Consider the following 16,351-nt stretch of genomic DNA (forward strand, 5'->3'; position numbering starts at 1 on the left):
AAAGAAATCATGCAAAAGTTTACCTTCATTGTCAAATAACTTGCCCTAAAAGCACACGGGTATAAGTTGCAACTACATCTCTCCATGTGTAACAATCTAAAGCTAAAATCTTGCTAACTTTGAGCATCAGTATCACAGGATACATCACAGTTTTAATAGCTAAACCTGCACTAATTTAACATCTAAGGCATAGAGCAGGGGTGTCCAACATGAGGAGCACAGACTCCAACCTGTCCCACTGGAGCATGTTGGAAAAGGTGAAGAAGAGGATAAATTTTGGAATTTCTTTCTTTAATGAAGCGAAATTCCTTTAACAGGTAGAAAAACACAGAATTCTGAAATTGCAATGTGTAGTCAAACGTCTTTTCACTGCCACACACAAGTTGAGCTGAAAGATGAAAGTGGGCTCCATGTGGCCCACGTTGTAAAATCAACTGGACCTCCCTGGCACGGAGGAACAGAAACGAGCACTGGAGCACGGGGGAAGGTGGCTGGTCAAAACATTCAAACAGCTCCATTTTATACCACACTGTTGCATATAACAGTCTCAACATGATGATCAAACAACTTTAGGCCCTGAAGATTTTCAAAGTTCGTGAAGGACACAGAGGATGCACGGATGATCTGTCTGCAGGTTGTTGCACCATCTCCTGTTCAGCTTGTGACAATTTTCTCTAGCATAAGATGCCACGTCCCTTTTATTTGGTTTACTAAACTTTAGAGGGGAAACTAAAAGTTCTGCATCTTCATCCGCTATTCGGATCATGCAGTGATCCTGAGACTTCATTTAAACCCACTCCTCTGTATTCTGCCTCAATAACAAAAGTGAAAAAATACAAAAGCTTATTTTGAAGGGCAGGTACTGATTGATCTGTCATTAACAAGAGAACAGTGTTTAAAAGTATGTTTGGCAGCTGTGGCACATCTGTATCCACTTAGGCTGCTGTAGCTGCTCAGTTAATGAGTCCCTCAAACAGTCTGACATCTTTCTGTTCATTTAGAGTCAAGAAGATGGGATCATCTGACGGGACGTGAACGCCCAGCAGCGAGCACGTGAGCTTTGGAGTCGAACACGTACGACAGGCAGGAACAGACACGAATATTCTGTGAGTCGTTCGATTCAGAAACAGTGATCATCTGTGCAGAGATTCCTGTCTGCTCTTGTGTTCACCATCCAAGCTGATGTAACAACAGACTACAGCAGAATCCACAACAAACAGACACTGAGCGTAAGTTAAGGACGCTTAAAGGTGTGATGAGATTACTCGAGGAAATGCAGAGATACTCACACAGGCATCCTGCTGGAGGTTTTGTAAGAACTGCTTTGCCGGCAGCAGGAAGTGGAGGAGGTAGCGGAGGCCGTCTCCTCGGTAACAGCGCTCCACAACGCTGAGGACCTGACAGAGGACAGTTGGGGATGTGGCTTGGAAGGGTGGGTAGAGGGCCGCCAGAGCCGACTGGATGCACCGGTCCAAAGATTCAGAGTCCTGGAAAGAGTAAGAGACGTTTTACTTCAAAGGTAATTTATTTCAGCTGGCAAATCTAAGAGCTCTGCTGCTGTAACAGATGCCACAAATGAGATTTTCACATTTTCAGATCCAAAAATCAGACACGCTACAGAACAACCTTTAAACACACAAGGTTTCAATCTTCTTTAATCTGAGCTTCAGACGACACGATAACATCTCTGTGGATTGAAGTTGAGAGCTGGTAACAAATTGTCATCACCATCTGAATTTTATGCCTCTGTGCTTATCAAACAATCAATGCTGGCCTGTTTTTCTGAAAGGTGGGGATTGTCAAACTTACTACCCTACGTTAAGAGACGGATAATAAAACAGTTGCGCTGACGCTGAAAACAATGTGCAGGCCTAATTCTTTCCAAGTTTACTTTTACTGTGCGCTGTACAGTATCTGATGCAGACTGACTGTTTTGTTTATTTGTTCGTTTAAGGAAGTCCTCTCTGGCTCCTCTGTCCTGATTTTATCATGCTGCTGATAAAAGACGTCTCTCAACCAAACCGCTCTATAATGAGCCGCTCAGACCAACAAAAGGTGCTTTGATGGTATTAAAGAATAATCAGTTTCAGCTCATGTGGCCTTAATGCTGGGCTGTGTGTGTCACGATCAGCAGCCCAAACTGCAGAGGATACAGGAGAGAACATGTGAGTGTGTGTCTGCAGAACATCCAGCTGTTGTCTATAAAAACACCACACCTCTGCATCACATTCCAGAACAGACAACAGCTCCTCTGTTCCCATCTGTTCAGAATGATCAAAGGGACCGATCGGATCGCCTCGGAGACCACAGCAGCTTCCTCTCCCGCTACGACCACACGTCATGTGAGTGTGCTGCACCTCCACAGTCAGCTGTCATGTGTCCGTAAAGCTGCTCTCACACACGCGTGCTTCCAATTGACACATTTGATTAATGTTCAAGGCCAAGCACAGAAGGCAGGCCCTGGAGGTGTGGCTGGGAGGCCCCGTCTGCAGCGGTAACTGGATCCACTGGTCTGGAAGTAGCGGCGACTGGTCAGGTAAAAATATCCGCACCCCGTCTGGCTCCAGACAGCCCTCTGAGGTGTGTGTGTGTCCATGCCTCCTCTTCCTCCTCTTCAACTCAACATGTTTAACCTTCCAGGCGGAAGCACACTGACTGGCAGCTCCGCCCTCAGCGTCGGCTTCACTCATACAGACAAATAAGCTCAGTTTTCCTCCTTTTCCTGTAGTTAACGATCCAGGAGCAGCAGGTCGCCGCTATGCAGCACCTGAGAAGCACCTGCAGCTACAAACCAGCAAGGAAGCGATAAAAAAAATCGAATTTTCAACCAACTCTTCACCATGAAGAGGAAGTAACACAACAGAAACCATTAAAGTGGACAATTATCCGCATTCAGTTTTAAATATTAAAAAAAAACACTTTTCATATTTTCCTGTGTTTTTAGCACCGCCAGGAAGGACGTTTCTATGGAAATAAAGGTGACGCTAACACAGCTCAACACACCAACACACCAGGGTAAAGTGTGGTGGGATGGAGCGCCAAGTGTCAGACAAATAAAGGAAAAAGAGGTTTTGGCATGAGTTGAATGAAACCTGCCACAGCCTCTCTTTTTTCTTTCTTCTTTTGACCGAGGGGGGGTCAAAGAATAAATGAGTGGGGAACTGAAGACAGAACAAAAAAGGACGGTAATTGTTTCATGTCAAATGTCTTGCCTTCATAGTCGCTGGAAACCAGGATCGTAACCAAGATTACATTTTGATGAATTGCACAACTATACAGAACTATGCACAGCGTCACTGAGAGTGGTTTGGGGTGGAGCGTGTTCTTGAAAGAACAGTGTAATAGTTCCAGATAGCTGAAATGCCCATCCCTGATAATTAACTGTATTTATAATGAAGTTAAAAACAGGTTCACCAAGTGCTTTACAGCTATACATCCAAGCAAAGATTATAAAACAGAAAATACAGACACTCTCAGTAATCGAGACTGATACATAACTTGTCGTAAAATACGTAAAAAGCTGTTTTATAAGCTTTAAAAGTGGACACGAGGGCAGCTCGTGTGATTATCAGCTGAAGCTTGAAGTGGAGTCTGTCTGTCGCCTGGCCTTCGGGACCAAAGGCAACAGCTGGTCTGAGTCTACAAGGAGGCATGCGAGTTTAATATAAGACTGGGGTTGGGCAACTACTTTTAATGTCATGAGCGATTTTGGCATCTGATGGTTATGAAAACAAGACAATTGCTACAAAAGCTCTCTCTCTCTCTCTAAGTCTTTATTTGACAGCACTGTGTAGAGAGAGGAAGATACAGAGAGAGGGGGAGGGGCAGCCCGGAGCTGCCCAAATCCAGTCCAAACCCACGTCCAAAACCATCCTCACCTCCATCCGGTCCTTATCCTGTCTGCTATAGCAGCAACAGGCTGAGCAGGACATTCCAGATATCTCCTCCCAATAATGTTTTCCAGTTCTTCCCAGGGCATCCAAGTTGCTCCCAGACTAGACAAGATATATAATCTCTCATGAATTGAAGGTCAATCCCGTTGTTTACTCCCAGTTGGGGTTGTTTGGAAAATTTAAGGCTGAGCTCAGTTTGGCTGCTTTTGTCCACCACAGCTGACGAGCACAGTTGAAGGCCGGAACAAAGATCAACTGGCTCCACTTTCTCTTCTCCACAACAGTCTGGTACAGTGGCTCATGCTACCTCTACTTACCCATAGCATAGCATAGCATAGCATAGCATAGCATCTTTATTTATAACGCACTTTACATCCAACAATGTTGACCGAAGTGCTACAAATATAAAACAGAGAGGAAACAGTTTAAATTACATATAAAATATCTTAAAATTAAAAATAATATAATTAATAAGAAACATATTAAGAGACATCAACAAGTCCTGCTGTGCTAAAAGCCAAGGTAAATAAATATGTTTTAAGACGTGATTTAAAAACAGATAAGGGAGGTGCCTGTCTAACATGTAAAGGCAACTCATTCCACAGTTTTGGTGCTGCCACAGCAAACGCCCGATCACCTCTGAGCTTACGATTAGTCCTGGGCACACTCAGGAGGAGCTGGTCTGCCGACCTGAGGGACCGGGAAGGTATGTATGGATGAAGAAGCTCCGAGAGGTACAGAGGGGCAGCATTGGACAAACATTTAAAAGCAAATAAAAGCAGCTTAAAATGGATCCTAAAATGCATGGGCAGCCAATGAAGTGAATACCCATGTCATGCTCCACCATCTCTAGAGATATCTGCACTCCCTTGGTTGGTGCAGCAACGTTCCTCGATTCCCAGAAGGAGCAATCCACCATTTTCCAAGAGAGAAATGTGGCCTCTGACTGAGAGGTGCTGACCATTATAGCAGTCACTTCTCACTTTGCTACAAACCGCCACATTGCAAGATCAAAGTCACATCCTGATGAACACGTCTTTCATTCACATTTCACTTAAAGTTCTAAATGCTTCTTGTGAAACACGTTCTTAAGTGAAAGCTGCTACTTGTTTAAGTTTGTGAATACTCAGATTAAAGTACTGACCCAAACAAGCGCATGACTCCTGCTGTAATCAAGCAGTTTTAACATAAATCACTTGAGATCATCTCTGGTAGCAGTGCAGGGAGGGGGGGGAAATGGGAGACATGCTCGCCGTTCTCAGCTGCACACTTCGGCACATTTTGTTGATGATTTCTGGGACCGTTACAGAAATCCAGATCACTGCAGATAACAGCATGACAGAGTTTGTGCATCATCCATGGTTTCTGTGATAAAGGACGCTTTCAGTGTGTCTTCATACTAAACTGATACCATCAGTCACACCGAGTTGCGAAAGAAAATCTAAAAGCATATTTCATCACTGCATTTCATCAACCTTCATTTGTCCTACCCTCCAGAGGGCAGAAATCACGAGGCAGGCGCCTTCAGGTGCCAGCATTAAACGACTGGAGACTTACAGGTGACAGTTGTTTAAGTCACAAAAGCTTATGTCATGCTTCTTAATGCACCAGCATCTTTTTCTATTGAATGTAAGCACAACATCGGCAATGAACTCAAGTCCAAGTTCAGTTTAAAGACAACCAGTGTTGACTAAGGCTACGTCCACACGTACACGGGTATTTTTGAAAACAGAGATTTTCTGTTTTCGTTTTAAAAAATAATCCCGTCCACACGTAAAGGCAGAAATGAAGGAAAACGCTGCTAGGAACATGCCAAAGCAACAGGTGGCGCTATATTCCTAACCGTGCAGAAATGTTGGCCAATCAGAAGTCTTGAAGCCTCAGTGGGAAAAGTAAACAAAGCTGGGGCATAGAAGCAGAACCGAGTGGTATGTGTGGAGGGACAGTAACTGTGTGTGTATATGTAAGCATTTAAACACTGCAGAGAGTAAAATTAACAGTACTGCAGAAATTCACTTCACCGAAACAATAATGTGGCGCACAGTGTGACGGCAAAAAAGGCGCACACCTTTGACGCTGCATTTTCTGCGTTTTTCTCGTCCACACGTAAACGCAAAAACTGAGTTTTCAAAAATATCCACCCTGGCCGGAGTTTTTAAAAATCTCAGTTTTCAGTGACCAAAAACGCCGTTTACGTGTGGACGAAAGCTGCAAACGCATAGAAAAATCTGCGTTTTCAAAAATACCCGGGTACATGTGGACGTAGCCTAAATCATGGATATAATCCTGACAACATAGGTTATTCCTAATTTGCTAATAAATTCATAATAGTTTAATTAGAAAGATGTAAAAACTACAAATATGACAGAATGTATAACTGAGTGTTTTCTTTTTCACAGCGCAGACAGAAGCTTCAAACAGTCTGATGTATGACAGCACCACGATCAACATCAGAGTCTTATTTATCTGCTGTATGAGTCTCAGATGAAGAGATTAAGTCACTGCATCTCAGCAAAAATAAATAAATAAATAAAATTGAACATTATTGTTTCTGTTTTTCTAAGCAGCTTCTTTAGCGTTTAAATTCTCCTTATTTGACTTTGTCCTGACTGTAAAGTTTGACGCTTCTGTTTATCGGCCGAATTTGCGCCGTATTCAAAGCGCCCACAGACCTGTTGAACTGACCCTGCGGTGATGTCACTAACAGTTTCCCTCCGTTTCCAGTTGTGTCGTCCTGCTCAGCCAGCGTTCCCCTTCAGCCTCGGCTGAATATTCTGGATGTGAATCAGGCGACAACTGGCAGCCAAATGCAACACTGAGGCCAATATTAGCAGCAGGATATCAGATGACAGCTGGTGCAGGGGGACAGGGGACCGGGGGGGGATTTTTGTGCTGCTGAAAAGCACCGCGGCAGGTTGTGGACGATCATGAGTTTAAAGTGCTGATGCAAACAGAGACCGATCGTAAACACAGCAGCGCTCCAAAAGTTACAACCGGAGTGAAAATAAATGGGCACTGATGGACGTCTCTGCTGACGTGACACTGACACAAAGCTGGCAGCTTCATCAACGACAGAAATTTACAGATTCATCGCTGCACCGCCAAACTTCAGATCGTTTTGTAAACCATGGACAGTTCGTATTTACTACATTCAGATCTTATACTGTCTATGGCCTACAAGTAAAAGCACTGTGAAAATACAGCATGCATATGTAAGAGACATTTGAAAATGTGAAATATAGACATTCTTAACTCATCATAATAAGGCCAGTATGTTAATGTATGTTTAGATCATCTTCTCTGAGGTGCGATGAGCTAATGGTCTCTCCTTTTCTGCATCAGGACTCTTAATATGCATTAATACGCGTTTCAAGAACCAGAAAACCTCAGTGACACAGTCCAGGAGGAGTAAACCAATTAAACATACTTCACATCTTTTATGTTGCTGATATAAACTGTAAACCTACTCTGTTGTGTAACGGCATAAAAAGACTGTAGGAATCACGATGTATATAAAAGCGAGGATTACAGTATTAAGACTGCAGCTCAGGCTTGCTTTGAGAGGGTGAGGAGGATGATGGGAGGGGGCCGCATCAAAGCAGGCTGAGAGAGGTTCCCATGGGAGAAAGAGAGAGGCCACCCACTCTGAATAATAACTTCATTATCCTCAACACACCAGAGTCCTGTGATAAAAACACTGCTTTTACTTTCATTCAGATTTACAGAGTTTCAGTCAGTTCAGCCTCTAATCCGGAGTGCAGCAACAGAAGAGTCTCACTCCTGAGATCACTTCACAACGTAAACAAACCAATTAGGAGGAGGTCAGAGGTCAAACCAGTGGGTTTAAGCTCCTTCCTGTGTTGCGCCTCAGGCTGAGCAGTGATTTGGATTCAGTGTCAGTGCGAAGAAACAGAAAAACAAGCAGAAATATTGGAGGTCAAACCCTAAAATTGGGCCGACGTGGGACTGAAAGTGAAACTCTGGAGTTTAAGACAAGATTTAAACAAATCGTTTGCCGTCTGACTCACGAGCTCCAGGTGTGTAGGAACAGTGGAGAGATCAAACAGGCAAAGTAAACAGAGATAACTCTGTTACTCAGCTTACTGTACTGAGATTATTTTGGTATTGTGAACCAGAATGGGAGGGACCAGACAAACCTGATCAGCATACCTCATGCGTTTCACCACCCCTTAGTATAACACCACGCTACCAAGACAGAGGACAGTGTGTCTGTACAACAGAGACCACGACCAGCTGGAACTGGAGTCCAAGCTGGTCGCATGAAGAAAAACCACAGAAGCTTTATTACTGCAGATATAGGAACTGAAGGAAAGACATCAACTACCAGGCGTCATTTTACTGACAACCAGCCAATCACTGGGCTTCACGTTCTTTATAGAGCACACTATAAGTCACTATAAATAACCCACTGTCAATGGCAACAGCATGTAAGCAAGCCAGTAAACATAAACCTGCAGGCAATATGTGGACCAATAAGGAATATTTACACTTAACCAAGACATGTGATGCCCCTCAAGTTTAACAGCTTGTTAGTGACCAAACAGAGTAAGGGAAAAACGATGAGTGGATAGTCTGGTGACCTGTTCGGAGCATTATTGTATGCTTAATGTTATGCAGCTATCTGCAGCCAGATGGTCCACAGTTGTTGGTAAATGCCAAAAATCTGTTATTCTCGGTCTGATCTCTTGTTAACAGTATTAGAATGATATCTCCAATACAAGTAGAGGAAATGAGCTTTCTCCGAAAGGTGGATGGGCTCTGCCTTAGCGATTGGGTGAGCAGTTCAGTCATTCGGGAGGCGTTCAGGGAAGGGCCACCACTCCTCCACATCAAAAGGAGAGGACTAAGCCCGTCACCTCCTGGGTAAGGTGTTCCAGCCAGGCATGTGCTGCCAGTAGGAAGCCCCGGAGTGACACCAAGGCAATTTGGAGAGCTAGCATTTATAGGCTGGCTGGGAAAGGCTAACGTTATCCCAGAGAAGGAGATGGTGAGATGGAAGTCTGGGCTTCCCTGCTGCCCCCACGACCTGACTTTAGATAAGTGGAAGAAAATGGCTGGATGATTTATTGTTTTAGATTTGAACTTTTATTGAAATGGTTGGCATGAACTTTTGAACAGCCTGCATTATTTTGATAGTCGACTAATCAGATCATCATCCATTGGACGTAAAACTACAGCTTATTTCACCAGCAGCATCTGCTCTTATATAACTATCATTAGCTTACAGCTTTAAGTGTTTAAGGTATGTGCTAACTAAAAATAAAGACAAGATGATAGTTTATTAAATTTTAATGAAATTTGCAGATTGTTTCGGTGAAGTTTAATAAACTAACATAAACCCCTTTATTCAGCTGTGTAAAAACTATAACTTTAATCTCAGCCAAACCGATTTACTCAGGAACAAATAAAACACTGAAAAAAGCCAAAAAAATAACATTTTTAAGTTATCTAAGTGACTTATATATCATGTTTAACCTGAGTAGCGAAAGACGGCGGTGGGTTTGAAAACGATTTACCGGGAGTCCGGTGTTCTCAGGGCTCTAGTGAGCCTTGCCCCCGGCTAGCTATCGAGCTAGTGGCTAACAGACGTCTCCGAAAACGTCAGAGCGCTTTTGAAAATATGTGGTGTCTTGATAAACTGAGCAGATATTTGAGGTTTACACAGCTACATTCTCGCCTGAAAATATGTTAAACGTTTATTTTGTGACCCAGAAAGAACAATAAGAGTAATATTAAAACTAACTAGCTGCCGCCATTGTTGGAAACTGAGCTGGGCCGCGCTATGAATTCTGGGACACAGCTTCTTCTTCGGGGTTTAACGGCAGCTGGCATCCTTGTACATGCAGTGCTGCCATCTTCTGTTTCAGTCCGTTATTACACTCTTAAATCCTACTACTTATTCCTGCGTCTTTTGTGATCTTACAAAGCTTCAAACGATGAGTCGACTATTAAATTAGTCGTCGACAATTTTGATAGTCGACTAATCGTGGCAGCCCTAGTTAAATATTATTCGTTTTTGACATTTTCCATTAAACGGTTCTCAAATTTAACTTCATATCTGAGTGTTGGTCAGTCTCATTTTTTTCCTCATGTTTAGTTGACTAAGAAATGAGTCGCCAGGAACATCCCTGGTTGATAGCCTAATTTATACTCAGCATGTGTTGCCATTCACCGATCAGGTATGACATTATGACCTGCCTAATTGGTTGGATCGGGCTCTACGGGCCAGCCTTCGCTCTACATGTGCATTAGTGAGCCCTGGCTGCCCATGACCTTGTCACTGGTTCACCATCGTTCCTTCTTTGGACCACTTTTGGTGCTCAGACCAGGTCGACCCAAATTCTAACATCAACTTTAGCTTCAATCTGTGGTGAGCAAAAGTTATATTGCATTGATAAAATGCAGTCTTGAAACCATCTTATCACGCTAGTTATGGGCCTTTTTTTTTTTCTTTTTTTAATATAAATGACATCTTGAAAGGGTCTATAGATCATAGAAGACCCAGAGTCAGCTGTGAGGTCAGGACACTGTGTTTGCACACTGACTTCAAAAATCTTTATGAAACCAAAACTCAATCAAGTTTCTAATTACTGGTTGCTGTGAGACTTTTTTTATTTAGCTACTTCATACTATATTTAAAATGTCCATTCAACCATCACGTTATGCTTTGCTTTCATTCTTCAGATGTTACTCTTTCAGTCTCACTGTTGCTGTCAGTACTTGGAGCCATTTTTAAACGAGCAAGTGGATGGAAGAGAAAAGGCCTCCTGTTTAATAATCAGGATGGAGCCTCTGAGATAAACTAATGTAATATCTCAGGTTCAGCTGGTTTTATGAATAGTTAGTGGCAGCCCGTGTCTCCCCTGAGGGTCATGATTCATCCTTCCAACTGTTCGGCTGACTGCTCAGCGGCAAACCAGTTCCTGTTGGGTGTGGAGGAGGAGGAATCAGCGGCGTGCTGAAACTGTTCACATGTTAAAACAGCCCAGCCACAAAAGGGGGTCACGGTTCCACAAAGCAGAGGTCATGACTGTTTTAGTTACCAATCATGGTAACATGGCATGGGGAGGGAGGAGCTCTATAGGCGAGGGACCCACAGGACATATGACCTTTTAACCCCCCCGTTCCAGAGACGTGAACAGTGACAGGCCAGGCCAGCTGTCAGCTAATAGAAAAGTAGAGATTTCTGACGGCACAGACCAATTCAACCAGTGACGGAGACGCGCTCAATCCAGATACTGAAAAAGCTGTACCTCATGCCAGGCTCAGTCTGTTAAATCAAAGCAGTGACTGAGTAAAACACATGATTAAGAAAACTGATCTCAAAGGTTTCTTTAATGCTAGAGATTTTTCCCTTTCTCCCACATTTCCTTGCGGGGAAAAGCCTGATCTGCACTTCTATTAGTCAAAGTCAGCCACATGTGAGGGGCGCAGGAAGGGAACATTGTGATGTTGATATATAAGAAAGCACGAGGTCAAATGTTTTGTGCCACAATAATAAAGTCTATGAAATGATAATAAAAGGATGAAGTGATGTGCGCAGAGGGAAGTAATTATTTAATCCCTGTTGAATTTGTGAGTTTGCTCACTTACAAACTGAGTGAAGGTAACAACTGTTGCTCTCATTTTTTGGAGATGGAACAAATAAAATGACCGTCAGTTGCCATTAGTCTGGATATGGCTGGGCTATATCATACCGTTCACGGTAATACTGTTATAACATTAGGCAATGATAAGAAAATGAAATATTGTGATAGAATATGGGTAAAACGCGAATGTGCGGTGCCTTTGTTTTCATACGCACTCACCCCAACCGGTCGCAGCAGATGGCCCCGCCCCTCCATGAGCCTGGTTCTGCCGGAGGTTTCTTCCTGTTAAAAGGGAGTTTTTCCTTCCCACTGTCACCAAAGTGCTGCTCATAGGGGGTCATGTGATTGTTGGGTTTTTCTCTGTATCTATGAAGCGCCTTGAGGCGACTTTTGTTGTGATTTGGCGCTATATAAATAAAATTGAATTGAATTGAATTGGCGGAAAAAGCATGGCGGTGACGCAGAATGAGAAGGGCGAAAGTGGATCGTTGAATGAAACGGATGAACCAGAACTGGTTTGTAAAAATGCTGCAGCTTCAGTGGTGTGGAACTGGTTTGGCTTTCGTCTGTCAGATATGCACCAAAGCACAATTTTTGGTAGCGCATGCTAGCGGGCCGTCGTTATTACCGTGTTTTTCAGAAAATAAGGCGCACTTAAAATCAATCCTTTGATTTTCTGGGGGAAAAAATCGACAGTGCCCCTTCCCGTGTGCCTTATGTATGAATTCTGGTTGTGCTTACTGACCTCGAATCTTATGTGGTACACAGCGCTCAAAAATCTGTCAAAACTGTAGACAAACTGTACGTGTTGGCCTCCTTCACTGCATGCAAACAACACTCTGCACATAAAATAAAAAGATCCATATTATAATCTGCAGCTGTATTTGCACAAGACCACAGTTCAACAACAGCCTCATGCCACTCACATATTTATATCCATTTGATGTGGCTCCCTTACTCAGGACGAACACTAAGAAACCTTCAGTGCAGATGGTTTCTGCAGAAACACACAGCCAACAGTTGATCACAACAAAAACACCCACACCACAGACACACACACACACACACGTCTGGCAGTTCATGTTGCCGATTGTGGCTGGGAGATAAAAATCCGATGCTATTTTCTTTCTCCTCTGTTGCGCTGCTGCGATGCGGCTGACCACAGGCGGCCCACCCTGATACAAAACACGCTGCTTTTGAAATCAGTGACGATCCTTAACAGAAAAACACCTCGACGCGGTAAACTAGACAGATGTTTGATTGTCCCACAGGGATGTGCAGCCTCTGTCGCTGTGGCTCCACATCCCTCATCACAGCACAGCGTCAGAGGTCTGTGAAGCCTTTTCAACAGCTTCGTGTTATCTGATGACCTCTGGTGAAATGTGGAAATTACAAATGCAGACAACCTCTGTTTCCTTAACGATTACAAATCTAACAGGGCCTGCAGGTCACACAAGTCCCGTGTGAAAATAATAAAGCATGTCTGTATCGGGAAGCTCCACGGTGTCGTTTTTCATCTCCTGCTCCATTCATCAATATTTCCTCTAACCACAAACGGCCTTTTTCTCATTCAGAGACTTGTTTCTGTTTGCTGTGACCTGTTGCAGCTTGTTTAAAGTAGAAGACAATTAAAGTCTCGTCTACCTGATAGTATCAGACAGATGAGACTTTAATTGTCTAATCTGCAAATGATGAGCAAGAATGAACAGAATGAGCATGCCTTTATTCTGAAAATCCCAGCTGTAAACTCATCATGAGAGGAAAACATGACAGATGAGACGACGTACCAGGCAGCGATCCACAGATAATAGGAAAGGAATGCTACAGATGCACATCCACAATCCCACACAGAGGAAATCAAAGCCCTCAGCCTCAGGCTGGGAGTCTGCTCAGGTATTCAAAGTCGCCATCTAATTGGTAAAATGCCACTTGGTTACCACAGGTGAATATTTTAATCAACAGTGACTATTTGAATTATTTGATGGGATTTTCTGACAAATATAATAAGGCTTGCTGTGTGGTGCAGACAGTCCAAGAAGTCAGGTTCAATTCTTCAGAGCGTTTCAGGAAGTTCCAAAAGCCAATCGAGGCCTACTGCTGCCGCCGGAGTCCGACATGACTCAAAGTGGGAAGGCATCAGGAAGTTAACAGGAGGCAACAAGGGCCAAGAAAGCTGGTAATCAGCTACTGAAAAAGCAAATGCAGATGTGCCAGGTCGTCCACAGCACTCCAATCAAACTGGCATCAAAACAAAGCTTACTCCTAAGCACCGACAGCCAATGAGAGTCCCTCACACCGACATTACAAGCTGAAACTTCTCTCACCACCTGTCAGCACTGCAAACAGACTCTGAAGAGCTCACACCTGGGAAGAAGTTTTCCAGTTGGTCTGTTTCCAGTGACCTGGAACTCTGTGTTTTTACCTTTTGTGCTTTTTGAGTGCATGGAAGGTAAAAACAAACGGAAAGGCTGTTATTCAAGTGGATATGGGACCACCAGCCTAGAGTTTAACTCACACGCTCTGGACACCATTCAGGAAGGCTCAGTTTCAAGATTGTGGTCTCAATGGAGGAAAAAATAAAACTGGAGAACCGATACCAAGTCATGGAACCGAGCTGATTCTACTGCATGCCTTAGATTATCAGTTCTGTCAGCACTGGCGAGTTTTGTTTACTTTCCTCCACAATCGTGCATTGCAAAATAATGATGTCATGAGCATATGCATTCATAGTTAAGCCTACCTGGTAATCCGTTTCCTCACTGCCTTCAGAGAATAATACACCTGCGCTGACACTTTAAACCTGCACAGGGCTACTTTTTACCCAGAGAAAATTCATTAGAAAAATCAATTACGGGATTGTGGTATCAATAAAATCTCATCAATCTTCTTTCTTGTGATTGTAGCACAAAGGAAGAGAAAAGAAGAAGAGGAGGAAGACCTCAGGTTCTCTGATGAAGCTGCAACTTAAAACTGACAGTCACAATCTGCCACAATAATAATAGCATAAAATGTCACAACAAAGTGGCCGTGATGTTCTCTCAGGTCAGACGCTGTCAGATTCATGGGAGGCAAACATGTCTGAAAGGACCTTGAAATGAAATGCAGATTATCAGGAAATGTCTTCAGTTTGACTCTTCAGAACTAAAAGTGTGTTTGTATTGTAGTATACATTATTTAACTAGAGAAGAAGAAACAAAACTCAGACTAACAAAGCCTGAGCAATAAAACTAAACTGGAAGCAGCAAAGACGTGATATAAAATCAGCTAAAGTCAGCGAGGTCCTCAGCTTCAAAGCAAACACTCCTTTCACTTTGCTTTCACACTGCCTGTGGTCTTTGTTTCTGCCTCCTGTGGAGTGTTTTCACAGGAGTTCACACCTTCATGAGGCCAGGCAGCAGCTGAGCCACCATCCATCCCACATGAACGCAAACCTTTCTCAAACCTGAAGGGGAACAAAAACGTCTCGGCGTCCGGCGCCACAGCGCTCAGACCGATAGCGGAGAGCAGTGACCTTGACACACAGAGTTTCTAAAACATGAGATTAGATTTGCAAGTTTCTCACAGCGAAGAGCCGACAGGCTGCTCAATAAGCTGAGCTCAGCTGGCTGAGTGGGGAGGAAGCCCAACTTCAAGGCCCTTTATGGGGGAAAGAGGTAATGGCTGGTCCCCGTGGGACACGATTTGATTTAAGGGCCGAGCTAAACTCGGACCATTGAGAGGCTCAGAGGGGCTGCAGGGGTACTCGACGGGGGAAAGTCTAAAGCAAGAAACATCTTCTCCTCAAGAGGAGAGAATCAAAAAGCCAGAAAAACAGTGAGCTGTCCCAAGTACCTGCACACAGTCAGAGCTAAATATTTCAGTTCATCTTCAAACTCAGCCTGAGGTGACTTAACAACAGAAGCTGGTCTAGGATCTGATGTGGACAACCGCATGAAACCTCAGGGTTCATCTGTGTATCACATTACAAAACCCCAGTATCCCACATCAAAGGTGTTCCTCATGTTTGCAACACATCCTAATTATTACTGCAGCAAACTGAGCCAAAACTGAAGCTCAACCTGCAGCATGATGAACACTGCTGCACCCTTAAACCCCAAACTACAGACAGGACACGAAGGAAGTCTGTCTGCAGGATGGGGCGGCTTACGTTCAAGTGGCAGCAGGTAGGACTGTAAACAGAAACAATGCAGATTCATTGAAAGCCTCTCTCTGATGCGCCGACAATATGTTTTCCCCTCAAACGACCTTCAGTGAATTCTGAATGTGTTTCAATTCCAGTGCAGAGAAGCAGCAGATTTCTGAACTCCATTAATCTGCTACTGCAGATTTCTGCAGGTGCTTCCACCATCTTTGACTTTAACTCAAAGATGCCTGCAACAAGCTGCCAACAGTTCTTCATAACACATTGATCCAAAACAGTTTCAGCCACATCTGTCCATCTTAAAGACAAATTATCACCTAGTCATAATTCTGTCACCTCAAAGGTAAAAAGTCACCTAACAAGTCCACAGATACCTAATCTGAGTGGATTTAACCTGATATAACAGAGAAGAAACATATTAACAATAAAAAAACAACACAAAAGTTTGTTTTTTTTTCTTTTGTAAATAACTTCACTGAACACAAGAATCCTCGACAAACCAGCTGGTTTAAATAAAGTCCTGTAAGGAGACGTTTGCGCTCAGCATTAAAGCTGCAGCTACTGTAAATACCACCATAAACACCTTCATGTGGGCTGTTTAAAGTTGCCCAGTTACAGACCAGAAAAGCAGTCATGCTCACTTTATCGCCTTCTGTTTACATTAAATTGGCGGAGGACTCAACTGATGCACCGATTGTAACTCCAAC

General features: G+C 43.5%; 1 protein-coding gene and 1 long non-coding RNA gene across 3 annotated transcripts in view; one reads left to right on the forward strand and one right to left on the reverse strand.

Annotated features, from left to right (window-relative positions):
• LOC146526206 (uncharacterized) overlaps nt 1-10,360 on the forward strand; it is a 372,953-nt gene extending 362,593 nt beyond the window's left edge. Inside the window, exon 2 of the long non-coding RNA XR_014869371.1 lies at nt 9,459-10,360. This is a non-coding gene — a long non-coding RNA (uncharacterized LOC146526206). The remainder of the gene's footprint in view (nt 1-9,458) is intronic.
• The window catches only part of plekhg4 (pleckstrin homology domain containing, family G (with RhoGef domain) member 4), an 82,921-nt gene that overhangs the window by 26,911 nt on the left and 39,659 nt on the right, over nt 1-16,351 (reverse strand). For both annotated transcript variants that reach the window (XM_085183669.1, XM_085183744.1), the window contains exon 2: nt 1,290-1,487. In XM_085183669.1, the coding sequence (XP_085039795.1) occupies nt 1,290-1,487 (198 nt within the window). The remainder of the gene's footprint in view (nt 1-1,289; nt 1,488-16,351) is intronic.

Source organism: Neolamprologus multifasciatus, chromosome 1 (assembly GCF_963576455.1).
Source record: "Neolamprologus multifasciatus chromosome 1, fNeoMul1.2, whole genome shotgun sequence".
Taxonomy (NCBI): Eukaryota; Metazoa; Chordata; class Actinopteri; order Cichliformes; family Cichlidae; genus Neolamprologus; species Neolamprologus multifasciatus.